The 20,388-nt window shown below is 39.4% G+C and overlaps 1 protein-coding gene across 3 annotated transcripts in view; it reads right to left on the reverse strand.

Annotated features, from left to right (window-relative positions):
- Nucleotides 1–19,785, reverse strand: part of DLG1 (discs large MAGUK scaffold protein 1) — a 144,863-nt gene extending 125,078 nt beyond the window's left edge. For all 3 annotated transcript variants that reach the window (XM_030455937.1, XM_030455936.1, XM_030455935.1), the window contains exons 1-3: nucleotides 19,508–19,785; nucleotides 19,084–19,215; nucleotides 6,936–7,102 (exon numbers count right to left, since the gene is read on the reverse strand). In XM_030455937.1, the coding sequence (XP_030311797.1) occupies nucleotides 6,936–7,102; nucleotides 19,084–19,215; nucleotides 19,508–19,526 (318 nt within the window). In that variant the 5' untranslated portion in view covers nucleotides 19,527–19,785. The remainder of the gene's footprint in view (nucleotides 1–6,935; nucleotides 7,103–19,083; nucleotides 19,216–19,507) is intronic.
- Nucleotides 19,786–20,388: the final 603 nt, after the last annotated feature.

Below are 20,388 nucleotides of genomic sequence, written 5' to 3' on the forward strand. Positions count from 1 at the left end.
GCCCTTGCCTTCAATTATTTATCTGTTCTTTCAGGTTATGTTTGGCAGTAACATTTTGTGCCTTCACAGACTTAGTCTTTTTTCAAGTGTGAGAGATTATATATACAAAGCCACCAGGTAACTAAAGAAGAAAATTCCAGCAGAGATAAACCAATACATAGAGATAAATATGCAAATTAAAGCAATGCTTTGGAAAATACTGATTTTTCAGATAAATAATTTTATCTGCCCGTAAATTTGGAAGTGTATATGGTTATTTAAATGGTAATTTGCTCTCAGATTCTATGAGAAAACCTGCAGAACACAAAGCTGTCACAGGTGCAACCAGAGGAGCAGGCTCAGCTCAGCTTTAAAAAGGTATGTGGCATGTCAACTGCCAGACTTCAGCATATTTGAGGAAACATTTCAAAGACTCAGTAAAGATCAAGCACTATCATCACTGAAAGTTTTTTCTCAGCTCCTTTAGTAAAGAAAATATTAAAACTGTAAGATGCTGTAACCTAATTTAGGTAGCTAGCTTTGGACCTGGCTGTAAGATGTAATAATTACAAGTTTAAAAACTCACTAGAATTAGATAACAAAACAAACCTTTTTTTTTGGTGGGGTTTTTTTTTTTGGGGGGGGGGGTTGTTTTGGGGGTTTTTTTGTGTGTGTGTTTTTGGTTTTGTTCTTTTGGTTTTTTTTGTTAAGGTCTCCATTTAACTCTGAATTAACAAATTAAGTCTTTAAAAATAGCACCCTGAACTGAGCATGGAGTTTTTGTTTGTTTTCAGTTTGACCAGAAGCCTGCCACTGGAGGACTTTTTTTAGCTTTAGTTCAAGAGTTAAATTATTTTAATGGTACAAACATCCTGGATTTCCATAATTGAAGGCAAAAATACATAGTAGTAGTTAACACAGAGAAAGCAATGAGGCTCCTGAGACACCCAGGACTTTACACTATCAGTTTACCCTACAGTCAGACGTAGCATATCATCAATCTAGCCAGTACTGAATCTTTATAAAAATTAAGGCAAAAGCTCACATTAAGGTATTTGAAGAGAGTGCAATAGGTCTGGGATTTCCCCAGAAACACCTTGTTACAAGTTTGACTGCACAGGTGAAGATATTACTGTCAACAAAAATCAGAAAGAGAAAGAACAGAGCTAGAATATCCTGCCACTTGAATAAAGCACTCTCTATATGCTGGCATCTCTGAGATTTCCTCTAAGATCCCAATTAACTCTTCAACTCTCCATTCCATTTTGAATACAAAGATTTTATATTTTTTTTTTTCATTCCATTACAAACCATACATCCAAAGTTCTTGCCTCTAGACTATGTCAGCTCATCCTTAGGAAGATGTATCAAAACGTAATAAAAGTTTAAAATATTTGTTTTGTAAACAAAACCTGTAGGTGAAAATTAGGTTAGCTTAACTCTATCCCTTTTCAAAATATTTATGCTGACTGTTCTTTGTCTTTTTACAGATACTGAGCAAACCAAACACAAGTCTGCAGTACACCTTAATAGCAAAGGAGGCTCGTAGGAGCTGAATGAGCAGAAACACAGCCATTAGCATCAGTCAAAACTATTATTCCCCTTTGCTTGGCACTTATAACAAAGCATCTGGAATACTGCATTCAATTTTAGCCTCCCAGTAAAACAAGGATTTTGATAACCTGGAGCAAAAGGACCATCAAGATGGTGAGGGGGCTGGAAGATTTGCCACTTAACATATAAGGGCACAGGGACTGTTTTAGCTTTGAGAAAAAAAGTTTAGTGGAACCTAAAAGCATCCTTCCAGTACATACAATGAGGTCACCCAGGAGACAGCCAAATGCATGTTGCATGATGGAAAGATATAAGAAACTGCAAATAAATTGAAACAGAGATTTCAGAGATCAGGAAAAGCATTTTCACCATGAGGACAGTCAAGCAGAGCAACAGATCAGTCAGAAAAGTTTCGCAGTTCCCATCCTTGGAGGTTTTCAAGGGTCAGCTCGTCAAAACCCTTTGCAATCTGAGTGTCATTTCCACCCTACTTTGGCATAAAATTTCGCTGACACATCTAAAATTTCAGCTATTTTCCTTACATCCTCTTTTGCTTTCTTTTTATTAAAAGAAATTGGCAAAAAGCCTTAGAAGGCAGTGAGCCAGACAGCCTCTCTACATGCCAGACACTAAAAACATTGGTATGTGCAGATGAATGAAGAAACCACAAAGCAGATCAAAGTACTCCAGCCACCATTACTCACTGAATCCAGAGATCTGTTAGCCCAACTCTAAAAGTAAGGCACTCCAACTCAAGTTCCTCATCCTAAGACAAAACAATGCTTTTGAGACAGTGTTCAGTGGGGGTTTTGTCACATTCGAAAGTGTTTTCTGTTTGGCTTGAATTAAAACAATCACAATAGTAAAAATATATGGTACAGATTTAAAAAAAAAAATTAAAAAAGGAAAAAGAATGTCACAAAACAACTATTTCCTTAGCAATGCACTACTCAGTAAGGTCAAAGGAGACTTCAACCCGTAATTGGAGTTTCAACACGTATTTCCTAAACACAAACTGTCCCACCTACAGATGGCACTACAGATCACAGCAAACATCTTAAAAGCTCTTGCTTTAGATTTGCTAGATGCTTTGCCAATGCACACCTAAGACAATACTTAGTGCACATAAGAAAGAAGTTTTGGTTGGGGTTTGTTTTTTTTTTGCTAGTCCCTAGTACTGAAAGGACTACAATTCCTTCTTATCACTGTCTTGAATGTCTCTTTTTTTTTTTTTTTAATTGCCTCATCATCTTTTTCTACTGGAGATTAAAACACACAAAACTTTCAAATAAAGTTCCAGGAAACATAAATCATGGGAAAGAAAATAGACTGCTGTGAACAGGAAACCTGCAATCTGTAGCTCTTTCTCTAATACAATACCTATGGGAATTAACTCCAGTTTTCTGATCCAGAAGTAGGAAGGTAAAAGCAGAACTAGGCTACATCCCATTAAAAGTCCTCAGGCAACCTAAACTTGTATACCACTATTCTGTGTGTATGCACAAATAGATATTGCTAAAAAGTCATTCCCAAAGTCAGCTGTGTAGACAGTTCTTGTAACACAATCCTTAGCCACTTTAGGGGAGAGTTTTACTCCCACTTGCAACCAATGCTCAGATATACCATCCAAGCGTCAGCTGGAAGAAGAGTCTTTTGTCCTAGACTAACTAGAGCAAAAATATATCTTTAAGGTAAAACTGGGTTGAAAGTTGTTACTTCCAATCCTAACCATTTGCAAGCAAGAAAAAATTTGTACCAACCTTATCACCTATAGTCCTCCCAGGCTGGGAAATAGAATGAAGCAAAAAATAACATCAAAATGCATCTGGTATGGTGATATGGTTACATCTGCTTAATAAACTAATCTTGAATTGGGCAGCAACTTTATAAGTCTAAAAACTGACAGTTTCTGTAAAAAAAAAAGATGGCTATCAAGAAAATCAGATTTACTAAACTCAGGTTTCTTCTAATCTCTAATAAATTTCAGCAAGCAAAACAAATCTTCGAACACATGCTGTACCAGAACGGTTATGCCCTTTGGCTGACTAAATCTAAATATTTTTTTTAAAAAAAGGAAGCATAAAATTGAAATTAAATTCATTAAGCTCTACAGGATAAACCCATTAATTTTCATGTATGTGGAAAACAATCTGCCAATATGCATGGACTTCTCACCATCGTTCTTACTGAATTTCAAAATATTGAAAGATATTGCCTATGAAGAGAAAAAGTGCTCAGTGAAGAAGAAAGAATTAAGGCCAATAATATGTAAAAGATGGCAAGTTTACTATATATATGTATATATAGAGAGAGACACATTTGAAAGCTCAATTAAGACATCCAGATGTAATTGGAAAAACAAATGAAATTAACACTGAACAACCCCTCTTCAGAAGTCCACCTTTACAACTATGGTGTAGTATTCAGACTAACAACCTATAAGGTAACACTTACTGTAGGTGATAGAGACTGACAAAAGCTTGGTTTCATATAAACCAGTATTAACTTCAATATATGCAACTATGCTTTAAACACTGACAGTAAATGTAAAATCTGACCTTCATATACTGAAGGTCATACTACTGTCTGACTTTCACATGACACTCAAGCCAAAAAACTGAAGGAAGACAGGTGGCTTTGTCATAAATGTTCAGATGTGGGCCTCTTAGAAAAATACCAAAGTAACCCACACTATTCTGTTCTGCTGGGTAACACTACATACATACCACAACCAACAGACCATACTGCAGAAGCAGTTTCATCATCTCACAAGTAATTCAGCTGAGAACATGCACTTATGTCTATGGTGAGACTTCCCAGATTAGGCCACTCCTCTTTCACCATGTGGCCAATCTTGCATTGATCATGAGCCTGGTATCATGGGTGCAGGCGTGTCCATTTGTCATGGACAAATCCTCCTACTACTGGCATTCTTTTAGCATATGAGAAAAAAACCTAAAGACACAGCTTTGTAATTAAATTACACCTTCACCTGCACCTTTGTGTAAAAAGATACAGCAACAACACTAAACTTCAGTTGTTAAGGTAGTCTTTCTTATTCTGGACTTCCTGGTAGCAAAACAAGCAAACTTATAAGCGAAGTTTTCCAGTTTCTGAAGGGGGCTGGAGGGGCAATCATCATAACGCCTGGATTTAACAGGATGCACTACCCTGCACTTCAGATTTCAGCAAGCCGTTTAATTATTTTAAGCAGCATCAAGTCTTTTCTTTGGTCTTTATTTCTTTTCAGGTTTTAGATCTTGTCAGTCTCTTCTAAGCACTGAAATTCTGCTATGTTTTTCGTATCACAGTTCCTTAAATTTGACAACAGCTCCATCAAAGCCTTATGCAGACAAAGCATAACAGTTTTACAACACACACATGTCAATAAGGTGTTTCTTTACATGTATTAACATGACAAGGTTATAACATGACTCATCCTGAGATTCAAAAATGATCCAGATCTTTTCTGAGAAACCACTTCTTAACTATTTGACTTCTATGGGTGCTGCTGAAGTACAGCTGAAGTACAGGACACTCTAATTGGTGCTGTTAAAATACAGCCTGCCCATTAATTACTTCAGTTGCTCAAGGCTTCATTCTAGGTCTTAGCTTCTGGGAGCAGCAACACACCATTCCCCTCCTATGGTTTAATTGACAACTTAAGATATTTTAACTTGTAACTAGGATGCATTTTTTAGAAACTTCAAGTGATATGTTATCTCAAAAGATAGTCTGTTATACCATGCCAACAGTTTTACTGATGTCAGAATTTATCACATTTATTGTTCCTCACTACCACAATAATTATCATGTTAGAAAGAAATTGTCTGACAAAACTGTTATCAACAACTCCTTATCTGGCTCCATCACTGTCAAGGAGCTACAATAAGACCTTTACCTGTACCTGTTAAGCCTGCATCCTCCTTTCCTGCCTTGCTTCCACATACACCCTTCTAAAATGGTAACTGCTCATACGCAGTTTTTGAAACTTCATCCATACTCCCTAAGAACAACTAACAGTAATTACTCTTAAACTGCCTCATCAAGTTATCTGCACATGCACACATGAATGCCTCAGAACCAGATAATTTCAAAACATCTCAATAGACAAACTTTGCCTATTGCCTACGGCCTATTTTGCTCCTGCTTCCAAGAGACTGCATTTCTACCACACCTTCAGAAAGAGAAGTCCTATGGCTCTAAGCCTAAGATTTAGATGATGGCATAACAAGTAAATAGCAAACATTTCTTCCATACTATTTCTCATATACCCTAGCATTCCTCCATTTTCTTCAAAGATTACAGTTCTCAGAAAAATGTAATTGAAGTGGCTGCTAAGAGTGGCCATCTCTATGCAATTTCAGGAAACTAATTACCCAAAGAGACACAGTTTAAGATTTCCAGTGCATAATCCAGATTCACAAGAATCAAAGAAAATTAATCTGTTCCTATACTGCAAGTTCAGCTAGACTTTTTCATCCTTCAGTGTTCATCTATTTACAGACCTGGAAAATATGGTATACCCAGTCTCAGTTTTTTCATGTGAAGAAATGTTAATGATTATTCTTTGCAATATATAACTCTTGTCCCTGGCTAGGATGAAAAGCAGAACTTATCTACTGGGCACTTTCTGCTTGGAAGAGAGCACAACGAAATTCAACAAATTAACAATGAAATTCTTGGATTTCCTCTGTATTTTCAAGGCATTTCTGACACATTTCATGCTTGTGTCAATATGACAAAATTCAGAAAAGCTACAAGAAGCACAAGCAATTTGTATTTATTGATTTAAACTACACAAACTCACTAGCACATCACACAATTGTTTTGGGCTGTCTTAGACAGTCCAGCCAACCTCTAATAAAGCTCCCTCAGTAATGCATCCTAACCACTTTATCTTGCTGGGTAGTTCAAACTCCCAAGCTTCCCTTCAGGCTGCGGCACGAGGCCTTTGGCTGCTCTCCCCTGCTCAGTTCTCACCACTCACTAGGGACAACTGGATTCCTTTTATGTAGCAGAGATTTTCTTACAGAGTGAAAAGTTTACTATCATAAAGATATAGCTTCAGATTTTCCAAATTATTAATAAATATTGACTGAAGAGTCATGAGTATGGAAGCCTATAAGCATAGTAAATCTGTGAGGTTTCAAATTCAGAGCATAAATCCAATTTAGTGGCCACTTAATGGTACATTTGACAAACAAGTTTATAAATTTTTGACTAAGCAAAATGCACACATCTGTTATTAAACATTTCAATAATTAAATCCTCTAGGACTATTGATCTTAATAATGTACATTTTCTATGGAAATAAATATTTCATAAAATTAAGACAACATAGAGAACAATTTGAACTAACAGTCTCAACAAGAAAAATAAAAGATATTTCCAGATCATACCTCTACACTTGGGCTAAGGCTGCTTGGCAGTGTTTCTGATGTCACTGTTGTGCTTGGAAGGCTGGAGAAGTCCCAGGTATTCACAGGCTGTATTGGTTCAGATGGCTGAGAGCGATCAATGCATTTTGGATTGTCCAGTAAGGTCACTTCATAAAATTCTTGAATATCTAACAATGAAAAAAAAAACCAAAACAGTTAGGCTTTATAGTTTTTCTCATTTTTAACAGCATCTTCCTCCTGCAAAATAAATTAGACGCCTACACCTTCATACACCTGATAGAGATGAAGCTATGAAGCTGCACCACCAAGATCACAAGAACCTCTCCACAGGATACATAACTCACTTTCCATGCCCCATATCTCAGAGCCCATATGTCCCCACACTCAACCTGGTAGCAGGAACAGCAGAAGCATATGGAATAACTGCAGTGGAATGGTAGAAGGGATGGTGCCTATGCTTCAAGTTATGATATATATAATTTCATCTAACATGGCCTATGGTTGTCTGAAATTTACTGTTCATGGACAATATTAGGTCTTGTGGTTTATGTTTTAATTAAATGACCACAGAAATAGAATTATACTGATGAAATCAGCAAGAAAGAAGTTGCAGAAAGTTAGGAAAAAAGATTGATCAGCATGGGTCACCATCTGCTTTTCCTAAGTAAAGTCTAAGTAACAGAAACAGGATGAAGCTTCAACAGTATGAATTATAATTCACAATCATGAACTAAAAAAATGGTTTTTATAACCCTGAAAACTTCTGGGGAACAAGAATCTGATTCCAGTACTTTTTTTTCCTCAACATCCTATCGACTCAAAAGCATGCATGAAGCACCAATAAAAACCACACAACCTAAAGAAGCATCAAACTTGCTACCACATGTGTAATCACATCCATGAACACATTTTTAAAAGATATATTTTAAAAGGTATAGGCTAAGGGAAGAGCAGACACATGAAGCAGTTATAGCGTAAATGTTTCAGTCTCCTCTTCTAAGTACAAACTCGCTAAACCAGAGTTGTAAAGTCACATTTTTAAATACACCAAACTTCACAAAAGACAACACATAGACACGGTTAGCCCAAGAAGTAAATAGGACCCAGGTATGAATAAGGAGGACTCCAATCTGCAGAATCTTGTAGCTTTTCAGCAGCTGAAAGTAATAGAGGCATAATAACCAATTCCTTTATCTAGCTGAACCACCAAAGAAAAACCACACAAATAAGAGAAGGCTTACTGTTGCTGGTGTTCCAGTCTCACACATTTTTATGCAGACACTGCACTCATGCTCTCTCTACGAGTTCAGAAAACTGCAGTTCTCAAATTCCATTTGTATCTTTTCTCTGAGCAAGAGTCAAATTCCTATCAACTGCTTGCATTAATTTTTAAAGTTATACTTGCTCTTAGCTCTGCTGATTGGAAGAAATAGCAGTTGAGGGTTGCAGAAGATGTTAAGTGACCTAGATATACAGGAGCAAATCAGCCTAAGAGATATAAATTACCTTTAAATCCATCTTTCACATTAGCTCCCTCAGTTGCAAATTTGTCTTGTAGCTGTATTAACATTAATACATCAATCAAGCACATCAAGACTTTTTTCCCTCCCAATAGAGAATACTTTGTATGCTAAAATAGGCAGTGGTTTAAGTTGGTTCTATAGCTGCAATCCACAGCAACCAAGCCCGGAAGATTACTACATTATTTATGGGAAGGGGTTATTTGTGCAACTGTTTTGCAACAGGAATCTAGGGCACCTATTCTCAATTCTGTTACTATTCTTTTAAGTCCGTGCCAGAGGAGGTAGCCATGTATTCATACTGCAGAATGACTTGTTTCAAAAAGCACTGTTACTTCCCACACATCAGCTCTACTTCTTCATGAAGACCACAATAGACTTACTAGTGAAAGATGTCAAAAATATATACACCACTTAATAAGGGGATTAGATTCTGTTTATCCTGAACTTGCTCCAAATCTGCAGAAAAAGTTTCTAGGAACTTGGTGTCTACACGATAATATCTACCTGTTTGGAGGTTTTTAGCATTTATTTAATTTTTTACTACTTAGAATGCAAACATTAAATGGATGTGCTTTTTCACATCCCAGCCCCTTCCCTCCATATTAAGTCCAAGACAGATAATATCTCAAACTAAGTAATAGAAAACTAAGTTATAGACAAATAATCCAAATCAGATATCACACAACAGTACAAGAAAATGCAGATGGGGAACATTTCTAACTAGGGGAATATTAAAAGAGCAGCTGACTGGCACTTCAAAAAAATTGGAGCACAAAGTTTCAGAAAAGCCATAGTAACAAAAATGATGAGAATGGCAGGCAACACAGAAAATCATCCTGGAATGACATCAGTTTACAAGTAAAACCACATTAAGTAGTCAAATCAGAAATATGTTTGACTGTAACGAGTAATAGTTTATACAATTCAAGTGATTGACCACCGGTTCGGAAAAAGATTCTCAAGACATGAAAAAGAAAATTTGTTTTCTCTGCTTATTACTAATGTAAAAAGCTAAGTGGTAAGAAACATTTTTTTTTTCAGTCTTCATTACAGTAGAAGTTGCTCAACTACACACAGTTTGCTGATGCATTATTCTTTTTACCCTCCTTCTATTCATAACTCATCTTAGTTTTGCTCTTTGAACAGGCTCATTCACCAGTAATGTGATACACTACAAGCTAAAATTGCTCAGTCTCAAAGCAAACAAGGAAGAGTTATCTACTGAATATAGATCAAAACAAAAATTGACTTCACAAGGGAATCCAAGGTTCACTAAAACTACAGTGTGGTAATTAAAAGAACAACGGAACTGAAAAAGTAAATAAATTCTTCCAACATTTCCTAAATTAGGTATATTTAAGGGCACTTCAAGAGCCTACATCAGTTCTGTCTAGAAGACCTGCTTCCAAGGACAAGGATTCCAACTAGCAACATGATACCATTCCTTCAGATAGATTTCTCCCCTGCTCCTTAGAAATAAAGCATAAGGTCTCTGCTTGCCATTTCTACTGGTATGTGGAGTGTCTGACACTTTCTGCTATGTATTCAACACAGAACAGACTTGCAATCAGGATAACTTAAGGTCAGTGCATGTTCTAAAAATCTCATTGTCAAGCCCAGCTCCCCACATACACCTCTCCTGCAGAAATGAATGTGTGATTTTAGTATAATCAGCAAGTAAAACAAACCTGCATTCCCCTAAAAGAGCAATGTCACCCCATAAACAAGATGTTGACATTGCTTGTAACAGCTCATGTTAATCTAATAACCAGGCCTCTGGACTTGTTCTGGCCTGCCTGGAGCTTTGTTTTAGCTTGTCTAACTCTAATAGCAATTATCTAAAGACCAGGTTCTTTAAGCTTCAATGATTGTTTGCTGCTACCCTTATCTACAGTCATGCTGAATAAAGCTATAGCTGTGTAGCTTTCACTTAGCTTTGGACAGCTGTGTGATGTAACACCTATTTTTATAAATACTTATGTATGTGATACAGCATGATGTTATTCTTTAGGTTTTTGACCTAAATTGGAAGTTTGATGTTATGGTTTAGAAGGAAACACTAATATTTTATTGGCATTTACTACTTAGTGAAAGTATTTTGTTAAATAATTAAAAGCTGTCCTTTGATGACCAGAGTAAACTACTATTTTTAGATGTAACATTTTTACACTTTAAGGATCTCAACCATTTGTGCATAAGAAGAGTGGCTTTTATAAAATAAATGCCAGGAAATTCCTCACAAGCTTAACATTTCATGGACTAAAACACTGACATATTTGCTACAACAGACTGCAGTAGCCACTATACACATAAAACAACTGGTGCCCATATACTTCACAAAGCTGTGATCTGCTGCCCAAAATACACAATGTTAATCACAGTATTTGTCTGTGCTGTATTAACTGTATCCTCATTTTAAGATTTTCTGTTTCAGTGTTATTTAATAGCTTTGTGCATAAGCAAGAGTTAACTTAGCTTCTTCTCCAAAGCAACAAAAGGAGCTGGGACTTGGGTTTCTGTGCCCACTGAGATACTGAAAATCTTCTGAAAATCCCTAAAAAATTACTCAGAAGCACAAGTACCCCTTGAAGGCAACAGGGTTTATGGTCTTAAATTTCTATCACTTTGCACTATAAAAAAAGTTGTACCAAAGCTGTAAATACTATGCAATATAAAAATAATTTAAAAAAAAAGAACCAGGAAAAAAATAGAAATGGATCAAACTGGGCAAAAAAAAGTGATCAAACCAGAAAAAAAAAATGGGGAGGGAAAGATCGAATTGGAAAAAAACCAGCTTGAAGCAGATCAAACTGGATGAAACTGGAAAAAAACACAAAGCGTTTAAGTACCAGCTTTGCTCAAGAGAACCTTTCAGTGCAACCATGCTCCCTGAGGCTTGCAAACAATCAAGAAGATTATGAATTCTTTCAGAAATTGTCTTAGTTTAGAATTTCACTTGAAGATCTATCCATGCAAGCAATTTCATTGCCATCTCTCATTGGTCTGCCTCTTCTCAGATATTCACTCACCCAAATACAGAACATGCAAAAGCCTGTTGGTTTGTTTTGTTGTTTGGGTTTATTTGTTTGTTTTTCAAATCTGGGTAACTTCATCACCAAACAGGTCTGTTAAGAACTTGACTACCCGTATGTGGTCCAAGAAGAGGTATCACCCCATTACAAATTAAGTACTTCTCTAATTCTAAGTTGGGGGGGGGGGGGTGCTGGTGTTTGGAAAGGGTGGGAAAGACATCTTTCTTTCTTAGGACTTCCTGCCAGACCACCTGAAGAGCTGAAAACTTAAGTCTTAAAACTACTAGAAAGTAAAACAAAGGTCAACATATTATTTCGGTTCAGGGCAATCCAAGATATATGACATCTGCCAAATTCTTAGCAGCACTCCATAATGCACATATAGACAAAATGTAAATAGTCACCATCACTGTCAGAACAGGCAAAAGAGTCAGACAATGCTATAGACTTTCATTCTTCAGTTGTAAAGAAACTCCTACTGATTCTAAGGAACTCTCGATCCTGCACACTTACTTCACCTGCTGTATCAAGGGAAGACAAGCAAAACAAGACTTGAAAAGTATATGATTAGTGATCGACCAGAAAACACAAACACAAAGAGAAGCTTCATATCGAAGCCATGACCAGACTCAATTAGGTATTCTCTTCATGTATTCTTCAGTTGCATTGTGTCAAGGCATGTGTGTCTGGTCAATAAAAATGTTTGCATTCATACTATGAAAAGTGAAAACCAGCCTCATCATAACCCATATAAAGCTCCTTTCAGAGCTGGTTGTTTTTGAGATTTTTTTCTTCTTTAAAAACTGAAGCAATTACTGCTGTCAATGGCTAAGACTTATTAAAAATAAAAGTTGCAAGTTAAAGTGGAACTTTCTCACCACATGATCTGTTCTACAAGATCCTTCACTACAAGCTGCAGTGCCTATCCAACTACTCACCCTCTGCCTTTCCACTTGTTTCAGTAACTGTCCTAACCTCTAAACCTATCTTCTGCACACACTTCTCTGCTTAACTCCAATGCTACAAGGTGCTATTTTCCACTTCTAACACAAATGCTCCTTAATTTGCGCTTAACTGAAACTACCCTCATCTACCCTCAGATCTAGTTTGTTTGCTTTTATTCCTCTAGCTGCTTTTCACCGTCAGACACGATCAGCTCCTTGCCAACCTTTCATGCTTTCCAAATTGTTCATTCATGTTTTCCTCTTTGCTTAATCGCTCATTCACTACATCCTCACTTTGCCTCTTTCCAGCTTCCTTTCAGAAACCTACAGGGTCTTCTCTACGTTCAGAACTAAGGTAGGAAAAACTTTAAAAAATTTAAATTGTTATCATATAACCATGCACTGGCATAACAATCTTTTCCATTTAATACCACCTCATGCACACCTGGTCATCAATCTAAGCCTAAAAAATAAAAACCACCACTAACTGAAACAAGTTAAAATCCAATTATTCACCTTCTCCAAGTATCTCAGCTCCAGTTACTCACAGCCAGTATAACGATAGATTTTTTTTTTTTTCTTAAAAGAATGTACTTACTACTTTCTTTAGTGGTAACAAACTTACCATGGACTAAGTAAGTGTTAATAGTAAGTTTTATTTGTAGGATGTCCCCTAAATAGTGTCAGTACTGGACCAAGGAGTTCTCTCCAGACAAACGTGCTCAAAAACATCAAAATATTTTTAAGACTGAGTTCACTCAACACTCCAGTTTTAGCTTTCATACAGGTGATTAACTTTGCTTAGAGGAGACAGCAGAAGCATTGGTTTCTTCTACAAACAGTAAGTTCATAGACTCCAAGGTAATTATCTGGCATTGGTGGCAACACAGGATGGGTTCCATCACATACTAGCATCTCCATTGTACAGGTACACCTGTACGTTTCCTGCAGCCAAATTCTAAAACAGATTTCTTAAAATTGCAATGCTTTTAAAATTTGTCCACAACTTCTTCCTATTGCACCTCTGGATTAGGCTGACCTTTCCATTTCAAGCTAAAATAATTCAGCTTTTTTGAGGATGTGGATGGGAAGGTATTCACATATGACAAGATTCTTATAAAAGCTTTACCATAGAGCTCTACAGCCTCCCTTAATTTGGAGAGGGAAGAGTAACCTAAGGAGGTTATTCTAGGGTCAGCCCAACACTTTCTGCGGTCTCTTAGCATTCTCACAAAGTTCACTTAGGTGTAATTCTGGAAACCATCTGTACAAGGAGACTGCCAGTCAGCTGCTACAGTTCAGGTTCTTCGAAGATTCATTCCACCTGCACCAAAACAGTCACCATCCCTCAAAATACAGGCAATCAGATGCACAGGAGGCATGTGGCTTTCCAGCTACATAGCTGAACGAGACATTCTGCCCTTGCTGCTGACATGATCATGGAAGCAGGCCTAAGATTAAGACTAAATATTCTCTCTTGTGCTTCCCTTCTACACGGCACCCAAGCACTGAAGCAAATGTTGAGGAATATTAGAAGCAAAGCCAGGTACATGGCAGGGTGGGAGGAGACAGGCATCAGAACCAGGCAACACAGGTGAAACAACACAGGAAAGAAAGTGAAGCAAGAATGAGACAGAAGATAAAATTTCCAAGAACCTGGTAACTATACCAGTTATTTCCAACTTCAACTTTCTTTTCAGTCCCTGGACAAACAGCAGGTTTATTAACAAAGTTTTCTTGTCAACAGACCCTTTTAATGGTAGCCCTGTGAAGAGATTAATGTTGTAATTGATAATTTCTACAGTACAGCTACTCAAGACTGAATACACAGTCAGTAAAATAACCACAAGGATAATCTTTTGCCACAACACTATTTCTCTGCATACCAGTAGCTACTCAATTTACACTAGTCTTACTTGCTATTTTAGGCTACCAAAAGCAGCACCTAATCCCAAAAATTCAGTACATTGCACTGCCACATGCTCCAATATATACAGCATGGAGTACATTTTAAAAAGCAAGCACACAACAATCCCAAAACTTCCCATGCTATCCAACTGCATCACATACACACAAAACAATAAGCAGTTCTTCAAGACAGTGGATTTCACTCACTGTTTTGCTCATTACTAGGGAGAAAGATTTGAAGTTCTTAAAAAAAAACTAGGATATTCTGAAGTAAGAACAAACTACAGGCAGAAGCATACTAACAATGACTGAGTAAACACTCCAATTGTTCAGATATCAGTTAAAAGGTTTCATTCTCCCTCCACTGGACCAAAGAAAATACATTGAAATAAGTACTTAACTGCCTTTGAAGACACAACCCCAGGTCAAATTTCTCTCTGAAATAGATCAGCCTTTGGTTAAGTTCAGGAAGGACAAGATTTTAAGTACAAGCATGGTATGTCCTTAGGTAACATGCCCCAAAAGCAGACAAACACAAAGCCACAAGAATGATATCCACAGATGTTCCAGCCTCAAATATGATCAAAGATGTATTACAGAAGTTGCAACCTGGGGAAAAAGGCACAAAAATGCAGCAAGGACAACATTTCAACATGAGAACATCCTATGTAGCACTGACAACCATTTCAGCAGTTTCCAAAATGACAGAAAGTCCAATTCTCTCTGAACTTCCCTCTGATAAAAGACAAAACCAAAACAATATTCCGTGGCTATCTAACCATATTCTCAACTTAATGTCAAGAATGTCTGGATTCTTAAAGTAAATATTGTTCAACTGACTCTGAAAGAACTTGCACTGGGGCCTCAGTAACATTTAGAAAATGGGCAGCAATTCACAAAGAAGCCTTCCTGAGGTTAACTGAAGAGGAGTCTTAAATAACGACACATATCCACAATAGAAATTCTCTCCCAGGCCTGAGCTGATTGGCGAAGTTAACTCTGCTGTCATGCCATGTGCTCCAATAACTAACTTTATCACTGGAGTATAAGCTGATATTTTAATTTCTCCAAGAGCAAGTACTTTTGGTTTCAGTTATGAGAAGAGAGTTTCTGTCTTAATTGTGTTTGATTTTAATTTAGCCAACAAGCACTGGAAATATTTCCATGCTGGAAAATTGAGAGAGTTAAAAGAGCAACAGTGTCTACGGAAATGCCACACACACAGCTCAGAGAGCTGGGGCTGGATGCCTTCCATTAGGAACATGGTCAATACACTCCAAAGGGCACTAACTTGGAGGAGTGCTGACCCAATCCAGTCTACTCAAGTCTAAAATCTAGGGTTGTTTCCCTAATTCAGGTCATTAAGCCAGGATGGAAAGGGCTGAGAAAGATGCAGACTATGCTTTACCTTCCGAGAAGTTTCAGCCCTAGACAAACTGCTGCTAAATGTGAACAAAGAGTTTATCTTAGTGCAACCATCAATTTTACAAACATTTCAAAGACAGGACTTTTTTCAGGTGTGTAAAAGCATGCTGACAGCATTTTTAACATATTTTGTCCTAAAGCTATGGTGAAAAAAATACATTACATTTTTTTCTTCAGAATTTCCCACACTGGATAGAGCCTTAGGAATAGTCTGTGCATAAGGACAACTCTGGAGACATATCTTCTTGCAAATGGACTCTAAGTTATATAAATTAGACTGCTTACACATATGAAACTCAATACATTCAACCTCCCCTAGCCAGATTTGCTATTTTATGCTGAAAAAAGTCTTCACATGTGTAGCTACAAAATAATATATATATATAAAAAAAACTTAGGACAGACAAGGCAAGAAAGAAGGTTAGGAAAGCAGCACATCACAGAAGACAGTAAAATAAAGAAAATTGCCTTCTAAGACTGTTTTAAGGAGGTCAGATTTGGTTATCAATTCTGTTACTAATCTAAAGTTCTTATAGTTATTTCACTTAAAATATAATACTAGTGGACTAATGTCAATTTCATAACATTGGTTGTTCACATTGAATAGTAACTCCTCTAATTCAAATAATTTAAAGCTATAATTATTATTTAAGAACCACATCAAGTTTGTAGGTTGTTGAAAAAAGGCTCAAAGGAGAAAATACTACCATTTACTCTTCAGCATCCAAATGGAAATTCACCCTCAAAAAGCCCCAAATCCTTTAATTCCTTGACATGTATCTAAATATGTGAAGTACTGATAAATGTTTAGTTTTCAGGAATATTTCATCTCCCCCAGTACAAACCTAGAGATTTATTTCTGTTCATACAGTAATGTCTTTTTCCTTAAAAGAATAGCATTTGGTTGCCAAGTTAAAAATTATCCTAAAAAGCTGTAAGTTGATAGCAGATCCTGACTGCAGCCTTCACAAACTTTCTCACCTATCAAAGACAGGCAGGTCTTGAATACAGTGCAATAACTTAGTAGAAGTAATGGAAAATAAATGGATTAGGGTTTTTTTCTTTTTTTAGTATACTTTAAAACAAACCAAAAAACAGAAACTAAGCCTATCACACTTTCTGGAAGAAGTATCTATATGGGAAATAACTTGGCAGTTGAGCTTGAAACTTTGTCAGAACAGCACTGGTTATTTAAGTTGGGGATGCATCACAAGTCCTCTAAAAGGCACATTTAAAAGTCTGCTATGAAGCAACATGAATCTGCAGCACAACTGAATGCCTCATCCAGCCTGCTCCCAAATCTTTACGGAAAGAGAGCAGGCAGGAGCAGACTCAAGGTCTTCCCTGTAACTGCAGCCATCCTCCAGATCTCAGGAAGTCCTCCCACTCTTTGCCTCCATCACGCAGTCAACCACACTAGAAAAAGATGCTTCCAGGAAAACTATAGCCAGGAGCAGCCTGCCACAAACAAGACCTCCCCTGATGCATTTCCACTGAAAGGAGCAGGCTAAAGGAGAAAGACTGAAGCTGGCAGCATAGATTGCTTGGGAAGTACCGTGTTAACACCTGTCAGACAGTCTGGGAACATACGCATATGCTCTACAATAATCATACAGTGAACCAGTAAATGCAAAGTTAATGCAACACACCCAAGCAGCACAACACTGATTGTGCACAGAGTTACTGACCTCAACCAAAACTAGAGGTATGGTTGCAACATAACTTCTTACAAGACCAGAAAATAGGCCATGTAGCCCACCCAGGCAAAAATACATTCGTTTTCTGCTCTTGCAGTATGAGGCCAGCAGGTATGAGGTTTCCTGCTGTTATAACTTTACTACTACTAGGTGTAGAGTTATTAAAACAACAAAGATCCATATGTAGATATGAGAAGAAACTGTGTCTTGAAGGTTAGAATATCGAAGGCTAGTAGATCAGTGTCTTATTCAGGGGAGAAAACTGAGTACTGTATGGATCTCCAAGACAGTTTAAAAAAACAAACAAAACACATACACACAGAACAAGAAAATAGTAGTCAACATTGATATTTGCCGGCTGAAGATAAAAAGAACAACTGCAACTACATTAAGCTTCCAATGTAAGACTTCAATAATCTGATCCACCAACGGGTATGTTAGCATGAACTATTGGAAAGAAAGGCTGAGGTCCTGTAAGTACAAGACTTCTGTAACTGACCTGTTTGCACAGCTACCTTCCATGAACTTACATGAATTAAAAAAAAAGACACTGCAAGATTACTATCTGGTGAAAATCTAGGTAAGATGAAATGCTCCAGACAAAAACATTCCACCAGCAGGGATACATGTTTACCTTTTGCCTCTCCCTGTATTTCCACAACATAGATTCAAAGAAGATGTGTTATGAAGCAAAATGTACACCTGCATGACACTAACCACACAGAGAAGCAAATCGACTTAGCTACAATGTTTCTTATTAAGAGCAATTAGGGAAAAGGTTACTCTGTTAAAAGACCAGGATACCAAACTTTACAAATGTTACTCTTGAAAGTAAACTAACAAACTCCTTTAATTCAATTGCTGGTAAAGATAGGGTCAATCAACAAAGAAGAAACTACAGCTCACTGCTTTCCAAAAAAAAGTTTCCAAATAAAGTCTGGATAAAATAAAGTAGTATTTACACTCATTTTTTCCCCAGACAAGCACGAAAAACAAAGTTACATAAGTAGTTCAACAAGACCTGTGGAAACATTTTAAGTGAAGCACTACAGATACCGTAAACTAAAAATTAGTAGCATTTTCACTACACTTCAATATGCAACAAAGGATAAAAAAATCTCTGTAATACTTATTCCCTGAAACATGTACCTTGATTTCGTACTTCATATATATAAATCGTGGATATTTTTAGAAATTTTGCAAGAGGAAGATTTTCCTAGATCCTACCTAAGGTTAAAACAATTCTAACTCATTCATTAACCTTTTATACATGGACTCAAAAGAAAAAACCAAAACACTCCTTCAGAATTGTTCAGGTGAATAAGGATATATGGAAAAACAGTCTCCATGAAGTAATCTGCACCAGGGGATAAAAAAGTTGCACCACAGTTCTAAGCAGTTTGGAGCAGTCAAAATCTTGAAAGTAAGCGAGTGTATGAAGCAAGTGAACTGTTGATCTGCAACAACACGTGTGTTACTATGCAAAACAAAAACACAATGACAAAAAGCACATGCCTTGCAACGTAAGGGCAAAACACCCTTTCTTCTTAACACTACAAGTGGCAGCATAAGTAAGAACCGACCGGCCCAAGCTCAAACTGAGCGAAGTCATCCTTTACCTATCAAAGCCTGGAACAGGTTGCTTTGGAAGATGCTGATGACACGCTCTATGGAGTTTCGCAGCTGCCGGTCCTCCGCCTGGCTCAGTTTGGAGCGGTATTCCTCCAGGAGGCGCAGGGCTCGCTGGGTATCTGCAAGCGGAGACCAGACACAAGGCTGACCCCGGCGCACCAGGTAGGAGAACCGGCGATGCACACGCCGGGGACGCAACAAGCCTCCCCACTCGGGAGCGCCCCAGCCCAGCCCGGCGGCTTCTTTGTTCGCAGCTGGGAGAGCGCGGGCGGGACCCTGCCCCTCGGCGGGCTCGCACTGCCGGCGGACGGGCGGCTCCCGGCACCCACCCCTCCTCGCCCATCCCGCCGCGGCAGCTGTCAGCCAGCGGCTCCGGCATTAGCCGGGGCTCCCCAGGCGTGCGGCGCTCACCTTGCTTCCTGACGGGCATGGCTCTCCGGGGCCGCGTTGCTCCCCCGCCGCCCGGCGCTCCGCCTCACAAACTTTGATCCCGGCTCGGGGCGGGGGCGGCGGAGCGGCTCCCCCTGCCGGCCGGGCGCGGTGGCCGCCCCGCCTGACTGACCGAGCGACCGAGAGACCCGCACCCCCGGCGGCGAGACACCGAGAGGCTCCGACCGGGGCTCCAGCCGGTACCCTCCGCGGCGCCTCCGCGAGAGACGGGTCGGGATAGGACAGGGCAGGGCGGGCCGGGCCGGACCGGGGCCGGGGCGGGCAGGGCTGGGGCGCTCGCGCCGCCCGCCGCCTCCCGCTCGCACTGCTCAGAAATTCCAAACTTTCCAACCAAAATGGCGGCCTAGAGGCTGTGGGGAGCGCGCCCCCCCCTCCCCACGTGACCGGGCCCGGCGACCGCCCAATCAGGGCTCGGCTCGGCTCGGGGCCGGTACCTTCTCGGCGGGGCGGGGGGGGAGGAGGCAAGGTGAGAGCTCGCCCCCCGCCTTAAAGGGGACGGAGCTCAGAGCCCGGGTCCCGCCCCAGCCCGGGAAAAGGGGTGGCGGTCCCCAGGACCCGCCCGGCCCGTCAGGGCGCCTAGAGGCACGGCCGTGCCCCGGCGGAGCCGGGCCGGGCGGCGCCGGGGGAAAGGCGAGGCTGGGTCCCCTCCCCGGGCGGAGGAGCTCCCCCCGCGGACCCGGTTTCCCCCTCCGCGGCGGCGGTTCCCGCAAGACGAGGGAGTGGGACCAGGGCGCTCCCTTCAGTGAAAGCCGCCCTTGGGCATCCCCGCCGCTGAGCGGGCTCAGCGCTGGTGACTGCCGGTGTGTGCTGCGGAGGGCGGGACAGCCACAGGTGTTGCAGCC

Source organism: Calypte anna, chromosome 9 (genome assembly GCF_003957555.1).
Source record: "Calypte anna isolate BGI_N300 chromosome 9, bCalAnn1_v1.p, whole genome shotgun sequence".
NCBI classification, from domain to species: Eukaryota; Metazoa; Chordata; class Aves; order Apodiformes; family Trochilidae; genus Calypte; species Calypte anna.